This window comes from Babylonia areolata, chromosome 24 (genome assembly GCF_041734735.1).
Source record: "Babylonia areolata isolate BAREFJ2019XMU chromosome 24, ASM4173473v1, whole genome shotgun sequence".
NCBI classification, from domain to species: Eukaryota; Metazoa; Mollusca; class Gastropoda; order Neogastropoda; family Buccinidae; genus Babylonia; species Babylonia areolata.
Window position 1 is genome coordinate 15,500,668 of NC_134899.1, and position 12,799 is coordinate 15,513,466.

A 12,799-nucleotide genomic window follows, 5' to 3' on the forward strand; every position below is an offset into this window, starting at 1 on the left:
AAAAGGGAGTGTGCATGGTATAGAAATGAAAGCCATTATTGTCCATCACTTGTTCCACAGGCACTATGGATGGCAGAGCCAAAGGACGTGACAGACGAGATGCATGAGGAGTTCTATCGCTTCGTGGCCCGTGCTTACGACAAACCTCGCTACCATCTGCACTACAAGGCAGACGCACCAGTCAACATCAGAGCTCTCTTCTACATCCCTGAATACAAACCAAGTAGGTCTGACCTCAACAAATCACGTAGAAGGAGATGCGGCTGTTGGTTGTTGGGTGTTTCTGCAATACTTTAGAACTTGCTAGAAAGAAATATTGGAAGATTAAAATAGATATTGGATAAATATCCAGGTATATAAGGAATGAGCCAAATAGTTATTAAGACTGTCATAATAATCTCTTCATTTCAGAAGAAAGATAGCCAGTTGTTGTTAAAGGATTTAGTCAGATAGTTGATCAGAATATCACAATAATCTTTTCATTTTATGAAAAAAAAAAAAAAAAATGTTTGAGAAGTGAGTGAAAAATGATTGAACACTTGTCGTTTACTGGAATAGGGAAAGGGCCGTAGAAAAACCAATCTCCTTCAGACTTTTCCAGAAATTCTCACCATGATGAATGACATCTCAGTGTCTTTGGCTGTCTCAAACTTGGGGTTCGGGGAATGAAAAAGCACTCTGAAAGGAAGCAGCTTGGTATGAAAAAAAAGTAGGGTGTATATAGTGGATGATGGCCTAGTGGTAAGGCATCCGCATAGGAAGCGAGAGAATCTGAGCGTGGTTTGAATCACGGCTCAGCTGCTGATATTTTCTCCCCCTCCACTAGACCTTGAGTGGTGGTCTGGATGCTAGTCATTCGGATGAGATAATAAACCGAGGTCCCACGTGCAGCATGCACTAAGCGCACATAAAAAAATCCATGGCAACAAAAGGGTTGTTCCTGGCAAAATTCTGTAGAAAAATCCACTTTGATAGGAAAAACAAATAAAACTGCATGCAGGAAAACATTTTTTTTAAATGGGTGGTGCTCTCAGTGTAGCGACACACTCTCCCTGGAGAGAGCAGCTCGAATTTCACACAGAGAAATCTGTTGTGACAAAAAAGAAAAATACTATACAACTTTTTCCAGATCCTTTGCAGGTTATGTTTGAAAGCCAGTGATGGTCATTCTATGATTTAGAGACCCATCAGGCGAGAGAACCCTTCTTTTCTGGTGTTTGGTAGACAGAAAGCTTTTTTTTTTTCTTTTTTTTTTTCTTTCCTCCCCCAATTCAGAGCCTCGAGAGGATGAGAAGGAATAAAAATGGTAGAAGGGAAAGAACTGGTGAGTGAAAAAAAGCAGTTGCTAATGAAGCAGTAATTGACCAAGGGAAAGAACTTTTGTATCACAGAAGGCAGAATATGTAATTGTGTCCCTTTGATCAAGAAGTGAAAGTGTCTTGACCAAATTTCCACAAACATGCAACCTTGATGTCTGTTTGAAATAAGAAAAAAAAGTTGCTAAAAGTCGCTAGATTCATTAAAGAATGAAATAGTTTGTTTCACTAAAGAGTCAGACCCAATCTGTATTCTGTACTATTTGTACCACAACCACCTTATTTCTTGGAAAGGAACAGAATAATGGCATGTTCATTGATAAACACTGCATCCTGTCCAAAACTGTCTCCTTCTGTCTGCGAATATATGCATGATCATGTCTGTCTATACTGATTTATTTAAAGTTTATTGTATTCAAATACTCATTTGTAACAACAGATTTCTCTGTGTGAAATTTTTAGCTGCTCTCCCAAAGGAGAGCATGTCGCTACAGTTAAGAGCGCCATCTTTTTATTTTCTTCTTTTTTTGTCTGCTTGCAAGTGTATTGTTTGTTTTCCTATCATTGTTGTTTTCACTGCAGAATTTTGTCAGGGACACCCCTTTTGTGCTGTGGGTTCTTTTATGAGTTTTTTTTTTTAAGCTGTGAGTTCTTTTAAGTGCATGCTGGACACATGACCTTGCTTTATCGTCTCACATGTTTGACTATATGTATGAATATATATGAGGTTTTACTGGCGTATTGGTGTCAAAATGACAAATTAATGTGTATGATTTTTTTTTTTTTGTTGCTATGCCATACCCAACCCTACAGTTCCTACTTCAGGCTGAACTGGTCACTTTGAGCCAAACATGCCCTTTACAATATTTTGTAATGTCAGTTTCTGATCTCTGCACTTGACTTTGTCTCTGTCTGTCTGTCTGTCTCTCTCTCTCTATATATATATGTATATGTTCACAGTATCAATTTTGTGATTCATGTTACTTTGCATATTGGACAGATCATTACCTTCGACTTTTAAAAAAAAATCCTTTTTGTTCTTTCTCCTATTGTTTCTATTGTTCAAGATATTTTCGCTCTTCCTCTGTAACCGTCATCCTATTATTGTCATGTTGCATTGTTTCTCCATGACTCAAAAGAGTTCATGGGAATAAACTCAGTGTTCTGCCAATACAGTGTCTGTGACTGTCTTGGTCTTGCCCTTTCTCCCAAGTTTGACTTGAAAATCAAACTGAGTGTCCAGACATTGGGATAAGATGATAAACCGAAGTCGTGTAGACTGCATGTTCTTGGCACACTGAAAATGAACCCAAGGGAGCATAGTCTACTGTCAAAATTCTGTGGTAGAAATTCACTCTGACAGGTAAACAAGTATATATGCACACACTCAAGGCCTGACAAGCATGTTTGGTTAATGGTTAGTGCTGCTGGTCCAGCATCCGTCTAGCAGATAAGGTGTATTGTATAAGGATTTATCCAAACGCAGTGACACCTTGAAAAAACTGAAAATTTACCTGTCATGCGCGTTCAGTTCGTACCGCGCGCGCGTGTGTGTTTGGGGCGTGTTTATACACTTGAAGAAGAAAAGGTTTATTTCTGTGTATCCCCCGTTTTTTCCATCTGTGTGTAAGCCAGATGGAAGTGTTTAAGCAGCAATGGTGTGAAGTTGGGTGCTCTTTGTCTCACCAACAGTTTGTCATTTGATGTTTTTCTCTCTTTGCCTCATGTTGGTTGCAGTTATGAATAGATTGACCAACCACCAACAACAATTCTTACACAGCGTTGTGTTTCAGCGATGTTTGACATGAGTCGAGAGACGGACTCGGGCATCACGCTGTACAGTCGTAAGGTGATGATCATGGCCCGGGCCAACAACATTCTGCCCAAGTGGATGAGGTTTATCAAAGGTAAAGGGTTTTTGTTGTTCTTTTTCTTTATTTTTTTTATAGAATTTTTTACATTATTGTTGTTTGTCTTTTGTAACCAGACATGGACGGGTGCATTAGCTGTATGGTTAAATAACTGGACTTTCAATCTGAAGGTCCTGGGTTCACATTCCAGTCATGGACTTTCAATCTGAAGGTCCTGGGTTCACATTCCAGTCATGGACTTTCAATCTGAAGGTCCTGGGTTCACATTCCAGTCATGGACTTTCAATCTGAAGGTCCTGTGTTCAAATTCCAGTCATGGACTTTCAATCTGAAGGTCCTAGGTTCAGATTCCAGTCATGGACTTTCAATCTGAAGGTCCTAGGTTCAGATTCCAGTCATGGACTTTCAATCTGAAGGTCCTAGGTTCTAATTGCAGTCACTGTGCCTGATGGGTTACAGTGGTGATTTTTCCAGTCTCAGGTCAACAGATGTGCAGACCTGTTAGAGGCTGAGCCCCTTTATTTGTATTCATATGCAGAAGATCAAATGTGTACATTAAATCTAAAGTTCTCTTAGTCCATGCCAGTGTTCAGTGGTTTTTGAAACAAGAACATACCCAGCATGCACACTTTGGAAACGGAGGATAGCGGTATATATGGTGGGGTAAACACATAAAGCCCACTTGCATGCAGAAGGAGTAGAAGGAATGGATACGTATTTGTTTTAGCAGTTCTTTGTAGGGAGAAATCTCTTTGGTGCTGTGGATCCTTTCATTTTACCACACATTGTGGTTGTCTTGTTATGCATTTGCCTGTGTAGCAATGTCTTTTCAGGTTGTTGTTGTTGTTTTTCTTCGAAACATTGATCACATTGAGAACACGATGTGTGTGAGTGTGCATGCATGTATTGCATCCAGCTAATTAATTGTCCTGTCAGTTATAGCACCTCTTTCTGTTTTTCTGGCCACTGTTTGGGGTGGGGTGAGGATTATCAGAAATATAGAAAGAATGACAGTGTGATGGTACCCAGCAACAGGTAACATGTGTCTGCACCATGTATTTGGCAAGTTTTAATCTCTTTTAATGTTGTGCCTGAACATACTATGTCTGTGTTTATAATGTGCTTGTGATTGCACAAATTGATTTCCGTGTGCACATTTGAAATGTGCCTGTGATTGCACAAATTAATTTCCATGTGGATTAATGAAGTATTTTGATTTGATTTGATTTGATTTGATTTGATTAACTGAAGCTGGTGTCTCCCCTGTTGTGTGGACAGGAGTGGTGGACAGCGAGGACATACCCCTCAACCTGAGTCGTGAACTGCTGCAGGACAGCGCTCTCATCAGGTTGGCACACCTGTCTTCTTCGTACAGCCCCGCCCCTTCTTCCTCCCTCTGTCTTCCTCTTGTTTGATCTCTCTTCAGTCTACAGCCCCCACCTTTCCTCTCCCTCTGTCATGATGTCTTCCTCTTGTTTGATCTCTCTTCAGTCTACAGCCCCCACCTTTCCTCTCCCTCTGTCATGATGTCTTCCTCTTGTTTGATCTCTCTTCAGTCTACAGCCCCCACCTTTCCTCTCCCTCTGTTATGGTGTCTTCCTCTTGTTTGATCTCTCTTCAGTCTACAGCCCCCACCTTTCCTCTCCCTCTATTATGGTGTCTTCCTCTTGTTTGATCTCTCTTCAGTCTACAGCCCCACCTTTCCTCTCCCTCTGTCATGACGTCTTCCTCTTGTTTGATCTCTCTTCAGTCTACAGCCCCACCTTTCCTCTCCCTCTATTATGGTGTCTTCCTCTTGTTTGATCTCTCTTCAGTCTACAACCCCCACCTTTCCTCTCCCTCTGTCATGGTGTCTTCCTCTTGTTTGATCTCTTTTCAGTCTACAGCCCCCACCTTTCCTCTCCCTCTGTCATGACGTCTTCCTCTTGTTTGATCTCTCTTCATTGTACAGCCCCCACCTTTCCTCTCCCTCTATTATGGTGTCTTCCTCTTGTTTGATCTCTCTTCAGTCTACAGCCCACACCCCTCCTCTCCCTCTGTCACGGTGTCTTCCTCTTGTTTGATCTCTCTTCAGTCTACAGCCCCCACCTTTCCTCTCCCTCTGTCATGATGTCTTCCTCTTGTTTGATCTCTCTTCAGTCTACAGACCCCACCTTTCCTCTCCCTCCCTCTGTCATGATGTCTTCCTCTTGTTTGATCTCTCTTCAGTCTACAGACCCCACCTTTCCTCTCCCTCTGTCATGACGTCTTCCTCTTGTTTGATCTCTCTTCAGTCTACAGCCCCCACCTTTCCTCTCCCTCTGTCATGGTGTCTTCCTCTTGTTTGATCTCTCTTCAGTCTACAGCCCCCACCTTTCCTCTCCCTCTGTCATGACGTCTTCCTCTTGTTTGATCTCTCTTCAGTCTACAGTCCCCACCTTTCCTCTCCCTCTGTCATGATGTCTTCCTCTTGTTTGATCTCTCTTCAGTCTACAGCCCCCACCTTTCCTCTCCCTCTGTCATGACGTCTTCCTCTTGTTTGATCTCTCTTCAGTCTACAGCCCCCACCTTTCCTCTCCCTGTGTCATGGTGTCTTCCTCTTGTTTGATCTCTCTTCAGTCTACAGCCCCCACCTTTCCTCTCCCTCTGTCATGATGTCGTCCTCTTGTTTGATCTCTCTTCAGTCTACAGCCCCCACCTTTCCTCTCCCTCCCTCTGTCATGATGTCTTCCTCTTGTTTGATCTCTCTTCAGCCTACATCCCCCACCTTTCCTCTCCCTCCCTCTCTCATGATGTCTTCCTCTTGTTTGATCTCTCTTCAGTCTACAGCCCCCACCTTTCCTCTCCCTCCCTCTGTCATGATGTCTTCCTCTTGTTTGATCTCTCTTCAGTCTACAGCCTCTACCCCTCCTCTCCCTCTGTCATGACGTCTTCTTCTTCTTTGATCTCTCTTCAGTCTACAGCCTCTACCCCTCCTCTCCCTCTGTCATGACGTCTTCTTCTTCTTTGATCTCTCTTCAGTCTACAGCCTCTACCCCTCCTCTCCCTCTGTCATGGTGTCTTCCTCTTGTTTGATCTCTCTTCAGTCTACAGACCCCACCTTTCCTCTCCCTCCCTCTGTCATGATGTCTTCCTCTTGTTTGATCTCTCTTCAGTCTACAGCCCCCACCTTTCCTCTCCCTCTGTTATGGTGTCTTCCTCTTGTTTGATCTCTTTTCAGTCTACAGCCCCCACCTTTCCTCTCCCTCTGTTATAGTGTCTTCCTCTTGTTTGATCTCTTTTCAGTCTACAACCCCCACTCCTCCTCTCCCTCCTGTCATGGTGTCTTCCTCTTGTTTGATCTCTCTTCATTGTACAGCCCCCACCTTTCCTCTCCCTCTATTATGGTGTCTTCCTTATGTTTGATCTGTTTTCAGTCTACAGCCCCCACCTTTCCTCTCCCTCTGTCATGACGTCTTCCTCTTGTTTGATCTCTCTTCAGTCTACAGCCCCCACCTTTCCTCTCCCTCTGTCATGATGTCTTCCTCTTGTTTGATCTCTCTTCAGTCCACAGCCCCCACCTTTCCTCTCCCTCTGTCATGACGTCTTCCTCTTGTTTGATCTCTCTTCAGTCCACAGCCCCCATCTTTCCTCTCCCTCTTTTATGATGTCTTCCTCTTGTTTGATCTCTCTTCAGTCCACAGCCCCCACCTTTCCTCTCCCTCTGTCATGACGTCTTCCTCTTGTTTGATCTCTCTTCAGTCCACAGCCCCCACCTTTCCTCTCCCTCTGTCATGACGTCTTCCTCTTGTTTGATCTCTTTTCAGTCTACAGCCCCCACCTTTCCTCTCCCTCTGTCACAGTGTCTTCCTCTTGTTTGATCTCTCTTCAGTCTACAGCCCCCACCTTTCCTCTCCCTCTGTCACGGTGTCTTCCTCTTGTTTGATCTCTTTTCAGTCTACAGCCCCCACCTTTCCTCTCCCTCTGTCATGATGTCTTCCTCTTGTTTGATCTCTTTTCAGTCTACAGCCCCCACCTTTCCTCTCCCTCTGTCATGACGTCTTCCTCTTGTTTGATCTCTCTTCAGTCTACAGCCTCTACCCCTCCTCTCCCTTCCTCTGCCCACTTTTACCATTGTCCTGCTGTCCTGTTTCATTTTTGGTTCTTTCCATCATTCAGTCTGTGCTTATCTCTGGCTGCATGTCTCTCTGTCTGTCTGTCTGTCTCTCTTTCTGACTCTCTCTCTCTCCTTTCTTTCTTCTTTATTTATTTTGTGTGTGTTTATCAGCTGACATAATCATGTTCACATATAGTGTTTGTCATGATCATATATGTCCAGTTGTGTGTTTGTGTGTCTTTTGTGTGTCTTGTACTTGTCTTCTGTCATTTCATCTTCAGTTTCTATATCATAATTATTTCCGAGAGGATTATATGTGATGAACAGCATTGCACGAATGATTTTTTTTTTTTTTTTTTTTTTTTTTGTCTGCCCATATTATTTAATTCATACAAGTGTTCATAATTTTGAAGTTATATTTTTGTCAAAATGTAATGATCTTGTTATCTCCAGTGAAACATAGCCATCATAGAAAGGTGTATTTTGCAGACAGGATTGTGCATGAAGGTTTTTTAAAATATATTTTTATCTATTTGTTTTTGTATCTTTCTCTTTCTCTTTGAGGGATGGGGGGAGGAGGCGGGAGTGGGGGTGGGGGGCTGGGGGGGGGGGTCAATGAAGAAAGCCATGTACAAAGCAGTTAACAAAAGAAAAGAATGGGAAATGTTCTCCAACAGAGACCACAAAAAGCAAACAAACGAAAAGATGGTGCGATTTTTCAGAAAACTGCGTATGGTTCTGACCAACCGAGTGCTGAAGTTCTTTGCGGATCAAGCAAAGAAGGACTCTGAGAAGTACATGGCCTTTTATGACGACTACGGACTCTTCTTCAGAGAGGGAATCGTCACCACCACAGAGCAAGATCAAAGGGTGAGATGGAGACATTCTTGGTGTTTTGCGCTGAATATTGGTTTGTGTGTTTGCTACTGGTAACCAGGTACTGCCTGTTGTATGAAAGGAGTGAACCCAACAAGAAAATCTGATCTGGAGAGGGATGGGCTCCACCAGAACTGAATTGCCCCAAGACATGCTGCATGAACACTTCTTCTGTATAGCGTTCAGATGACTCTTTAGGGCTGAGGGACAAGAAGAAGAAGAAGCAAGTGTGTCTGTGTGTATGTGTGTGTGTGTGTGTGTTGGTGTCGATGTCGGCGTGTAAGCATGTACATTTGACTGAGTGATTTTCCAGACAGTATAAGATTTGTTTATACTTTGATCAAAACACACAGAGGCTGTACTTTTTCTTTTTTTTCTTTTTCTTTTTTGTCCTTTTTTTCATTACTGTTCACTTGTGTACATTACAGGAGGCCATAGCCAAGCTGCTGCGGTTTGAGTCGTCCAAGGCAGAGCCAGGGGAGAGAATCAGTCTGGACGACTACGCCAGCAGGATGAAGGCAGGGGAACGTAACATCTACTTCTTGTCTGCCCCCAGGTCTGTGGGAGTTTTTTTTTTTTGTTTTTCTTTTTTTTTCTTTTTTTCAAGAAGAGTTTAGACAGGGAAATCAGTGTAGATGCTTTTCTAGGTCCAGCTGGTTGTGTTACTGGAGAAAATATCTGTTACCTCCCCTTGGTTGTCCAGTGAGTGAAAATGTTGTTGTTACCTCCTCGGCCCAGGAGGTCATGTTTTCACGCCAGTTTCTTTGTCTGTCAACAAGAGTAAACAAAATGCGGTGGACAATTTTTATGAAATTTTGTACAAGAGTGTCAGCTTTTGGTCAATGACTGATTGAGGATACCCTTGTGGGAATGTGTGGGGCTCTTTTAGCATAAACAGCATTCCTACCTTCAGGAAATGTCTGTGTTTCTGTCACTGTCTTAGTTTTTGGCCTTTTCCTTTTCTTTGATATGGATACTTATATAGTGCCTATCCTCGGTCGGAGACCAAGCTCTAAGCGTTTTACAAACTCGGGGTCATTTACACAACAGGCTGCCTACCTGGGTAGAGCCGAATGACGGCTGAGCTGAATGGGCTGCATGCTGGTATTTCTTAGTTTTGTGGAACATTTACAACAGGATTTTTTTTTCATATTTTTATCAAACCTATTCCAGTCACCACTTGGCGGAGACATCACCTAGTAGTTTTTTAGGAACATTTATGAGGAGATTTTTTTTCATATTTTTATCAAACCTATTCCAGCCACCATTTGGCGGAGACATCACATAGTAGATTTGTGGAACATTTACGACAGGATTTTTATCATATTCTTATCAACGTGTTCCAGCCGCCATTTGGCAGAGACGTCGCCTTACTTTGAGGCGCTGAAGAAGAAGGACATTGAGGTGCTGTTCCTGTATGAGGCCTACGATGAGCTGGTCCTGATGAACCTGGCCCAGTACGACCGCAAGAACCTGCGCTCCATCGAGAACGAGCTGTACGACGACAAAGAGGACACCGACACTGTGGACAGCTCAGGTCAGGGAAGGAGATGTTCTGTCTGGGCTAGAATTTGATTATAGTGGAGAGTGTCTGCCAAAGTTGCAAGTTACAACCCTGACTCTCTTTGTGAGGAGGACTGTGAGACAGTTGCTGTTGGGGATGGTCCCCAAAGGCAAACTAACCCCCAAGGCTGGATAACTTAGAGGTGGTGCGGTCTTGCCTCCTTGTTAGAGAGTCATAGTCTTTCACAAAAGACTAGGCTGTAGATAAATTCCCATTGCAGTGGAGATACCATTGATCATACAGCACTCACTTTGCTGCTGGCCCAGCTGTGTAGTCATACCCAGAAAGAGAGATCAAGACTCTTTAAGTCTTTCTGTCCTACCAGCGTTACTGTGTAGGCAACTTTGCATGCCTTGAAGTTTTAGCTCTGTTGTAACATTTAATTGCCAACACATTAATTTGACTTTATTTCTTTATATCAGCAGCATCCTTTTTTTTCCTGAAATGGTCTCCACTGATAGGGTCAAAGTAACTGTATGAATCATGGAACAGTTTGTTTGATAATTTCTTATTATTTGGGGGGATTTGTTTGGTCATTTTCATCTGGAAAAAAGAAATCAATTCCAGTAAGTTGATTAGTTACATTGGGGTGTAGCATCTACACCCACCTTGATAGTACTATGGCTCTATGCCATCCAAGAACAGTGAAGGGAGGAGGACACCTGTGTGTGTAACAAACCACCAGGAAACACAGTGATGAGGTGTTGCGACGTATGCTGTGTATCATGTGATGTGTGTTGTGACGTGTGCTGTGTATCATGTGATGTGTGTTGCGACGTGTCTTGTGTAATATGTGATGTGTGCTGTATGTCATGTGATGTGTGTTGTGATGTGTGCTTTGTAATATCATGTGATGTGTGTTGTGATGTGTGCTTTTTATCATGTAAGTTGTGCTGTGACGTGCTGTGTATCCTATGACATGTGATGTGATGTGTGCTGTGTGTCACTTGACGCGTGCTGTGTATCCTATGATGTGTGTTGTGATGTGTGCTGTATATCATGTGATGTGTGTTGTGATGTGTGCTTTTTATCACGTAAGTTGTGCTGTGACGTGCTGTGTATCCTGTGACGTGTGATGTGATGTGTGCTGTGTGTCACTTGGCGTGTGCTGTGTATCCTATGATGTGTGTTTTGATGTGTGCTGTATATCATGTGATGTGTATTGTGATGTGCGCTATATATCATGTGATGTGTGTTGTGATGTGCGCTGTGTAATATTATGTGATGTGTGTTGTGAGGTGTGCTGTATATCATGTGATGTGTGTTGTGATGTGGGCTGTGTAATATGTGATGTGTGTTGTGAGGTGTGCTGTATATCATGTGATGTGTGTTGTGATGTGGGCTGTGTAATATCATGCGATGAATGCTGTGATGAGTGCTGTGTAATATCATGTGGTGTGTGTTGTGATGTGTGCTTTGTATCATGCGATGTGTGTTGTGATGTGTACTGTGTCATATCTATAATGTGTGCTGTGATGTGCACTTTGTTTCATTTGCTGTGCGCTGTCACATGTGCTTTGCATCATGTAATGTGTGCTGTGACATGTGCTCTGTAATACCATGTGCTGTGTGCTGTGAGGTGTGCTCTGTAATACCATGTGCTGTGTGCTGTGACATGTGCTCTGTAATACCATGTGCTGTGTGCTGTGATTTGTGCTGTATATAATGTGATGTGTGCTGTGATTTGTGCTTTGTATCATTTGATGTGTGTTGTGATGTGTGCTCTGTAAATATTATGTGCTGTGTACTGTGACGTGTGCTGTGTGTCACGTGAGGTGTGCTGTGTGCAGATACCGACAGCCTGAGCAAGGAGGATGCAGACCAGCTGAAGGACTGGGTGAAGGGGGTGCTGCTCAACAAAGTCCACAACATCAAGGTGGGACATTAGTTTGTTGTTGTTGGTGGTGGTGGTGGTGTTTTTTGGGTTTTTTTAACTGTTCTTGGTGGGCTGCAATTCCCGTGTTCACCAATATCTACCTGTGGCATGGGTGGCGAGTAGAATTTCCATATCATTTGGATTTCTGTATGTGCATTTTGGTGATTAAACAACAAAAAAAATCTGTTGTTTCTTTTTGATTTGTTATGGAGACACGCATCGTGGTTGCAGCTTCTGTATCCTGGCCGCAAACTTTTCAGTATTACAAAATTCAGTCACTGCATAGTAGGAGGGATGTGGTGGCTCTCTCTACTCAGTCTGGCTCTGCAACTATGCTGTTATTGTCATCAGTAGGTGGTGTCCGAAGTATGTTAAATCAGAACAGGCACTACTGAATGCTGATAAAGTGACTCAGCAGCAGTGCGGGATCTCCTCTTGTGTGTGTCCTCTTGGCGACCTAAAATCAATAGTTCTCTGTTGACTGCTGATGCTGGGACTGTGGTAGATGAACCTGGGTGTGGGTGTGTATGGGGGACTTGGGGTGAGTGGTATGGGGGTAATGCCACTAAAACGGCTCAGAAAAACAAATCAAAAACGTCACTCCTACAAATGTTAATTTTTCTGTAACCATCCCCAAACTGACATGCATTGTGGAATCTCTAGCATGCATATTTGATGTTCAGCTTGTGAATGACTACGAAGGCGGTTCAGGCACTAGCAGGTCAGTAGATATGCTGACCTGGAGGATAAGAAAAATCTCTACTCTTAACCCATCACATGTAGGCAGGATTTGAAAGCAGAACTCTAGGACTGGAAGTCCCCTCACCCCCACCCCCAACCCTCAGCTGGCATCCCCCTAACCTCTTCCCTCTTCTGAGTGTGTGTGTGTTTGCATGTGTGTGTATGTGTGTGTTTGCGTCTGTCTGTGTGTTGCCTGCTCTGCAGGCATTTGATTGCTGTTGTTATTGTTGTTTTTTTCTTGTATGTGTGTTGGTGTGCAGGTTGTTTTTATGAATACACAACAAGTGTGGACATGTTACACACGATATACAGATCAAGTTTGTTCATAAATCAAGTTCATTGAGCATTGACCAGAGTGAAATGTATGCATAAGTAGTGTAGTATTTATGGATTTTTTTGTGCCTGTGTTCATGTGCATGCGCTATTGTATTTCAATATATATATGTTATCATACTCATAATTTACTGCATGTGTGCGATT

General features: G+C 43.0%; 1 protein-coding gene across 1 annotated transcript in view; it reads left to right on the forward strand.

The window, feature by feature from the left end:
• The window catches only part of LOC143298679 (heat shock protein 75 kDa, mitochondrial-like), a 97,024-nt gene that overhangs the window by 50,192 nt on the left and 34,033 nt on the right, over positions 1-12,799 (forward strand). The window contains exons 9-15 of the mRNA XM_076611564.1: positions 61-223; positions 3,110-3,223; positions 4,466-4,535; positions 7,985-8,132; positions 8,567-8,694; positions 9,485-9,675; positions 11,493-11,578. Coding sequence (XP_076467679.1) covers positions 61-223; positions 3,110-3,223; positions 4,466-4,535; positions 7,985-8,132; positions 8,567-8,694; positions 9,485-9,675; positions 11,493-11,578 — 900 coding nt within the window. The remainder of the gene's footprint in view (positions 1-60; positions 224-3,109; positions 3,224-4,465; positions 4,536-7,984; positions 8,133-8,566; positions 8,695-9,484; positions 9,676-11,492; positions 11,579-12,799) is intronic.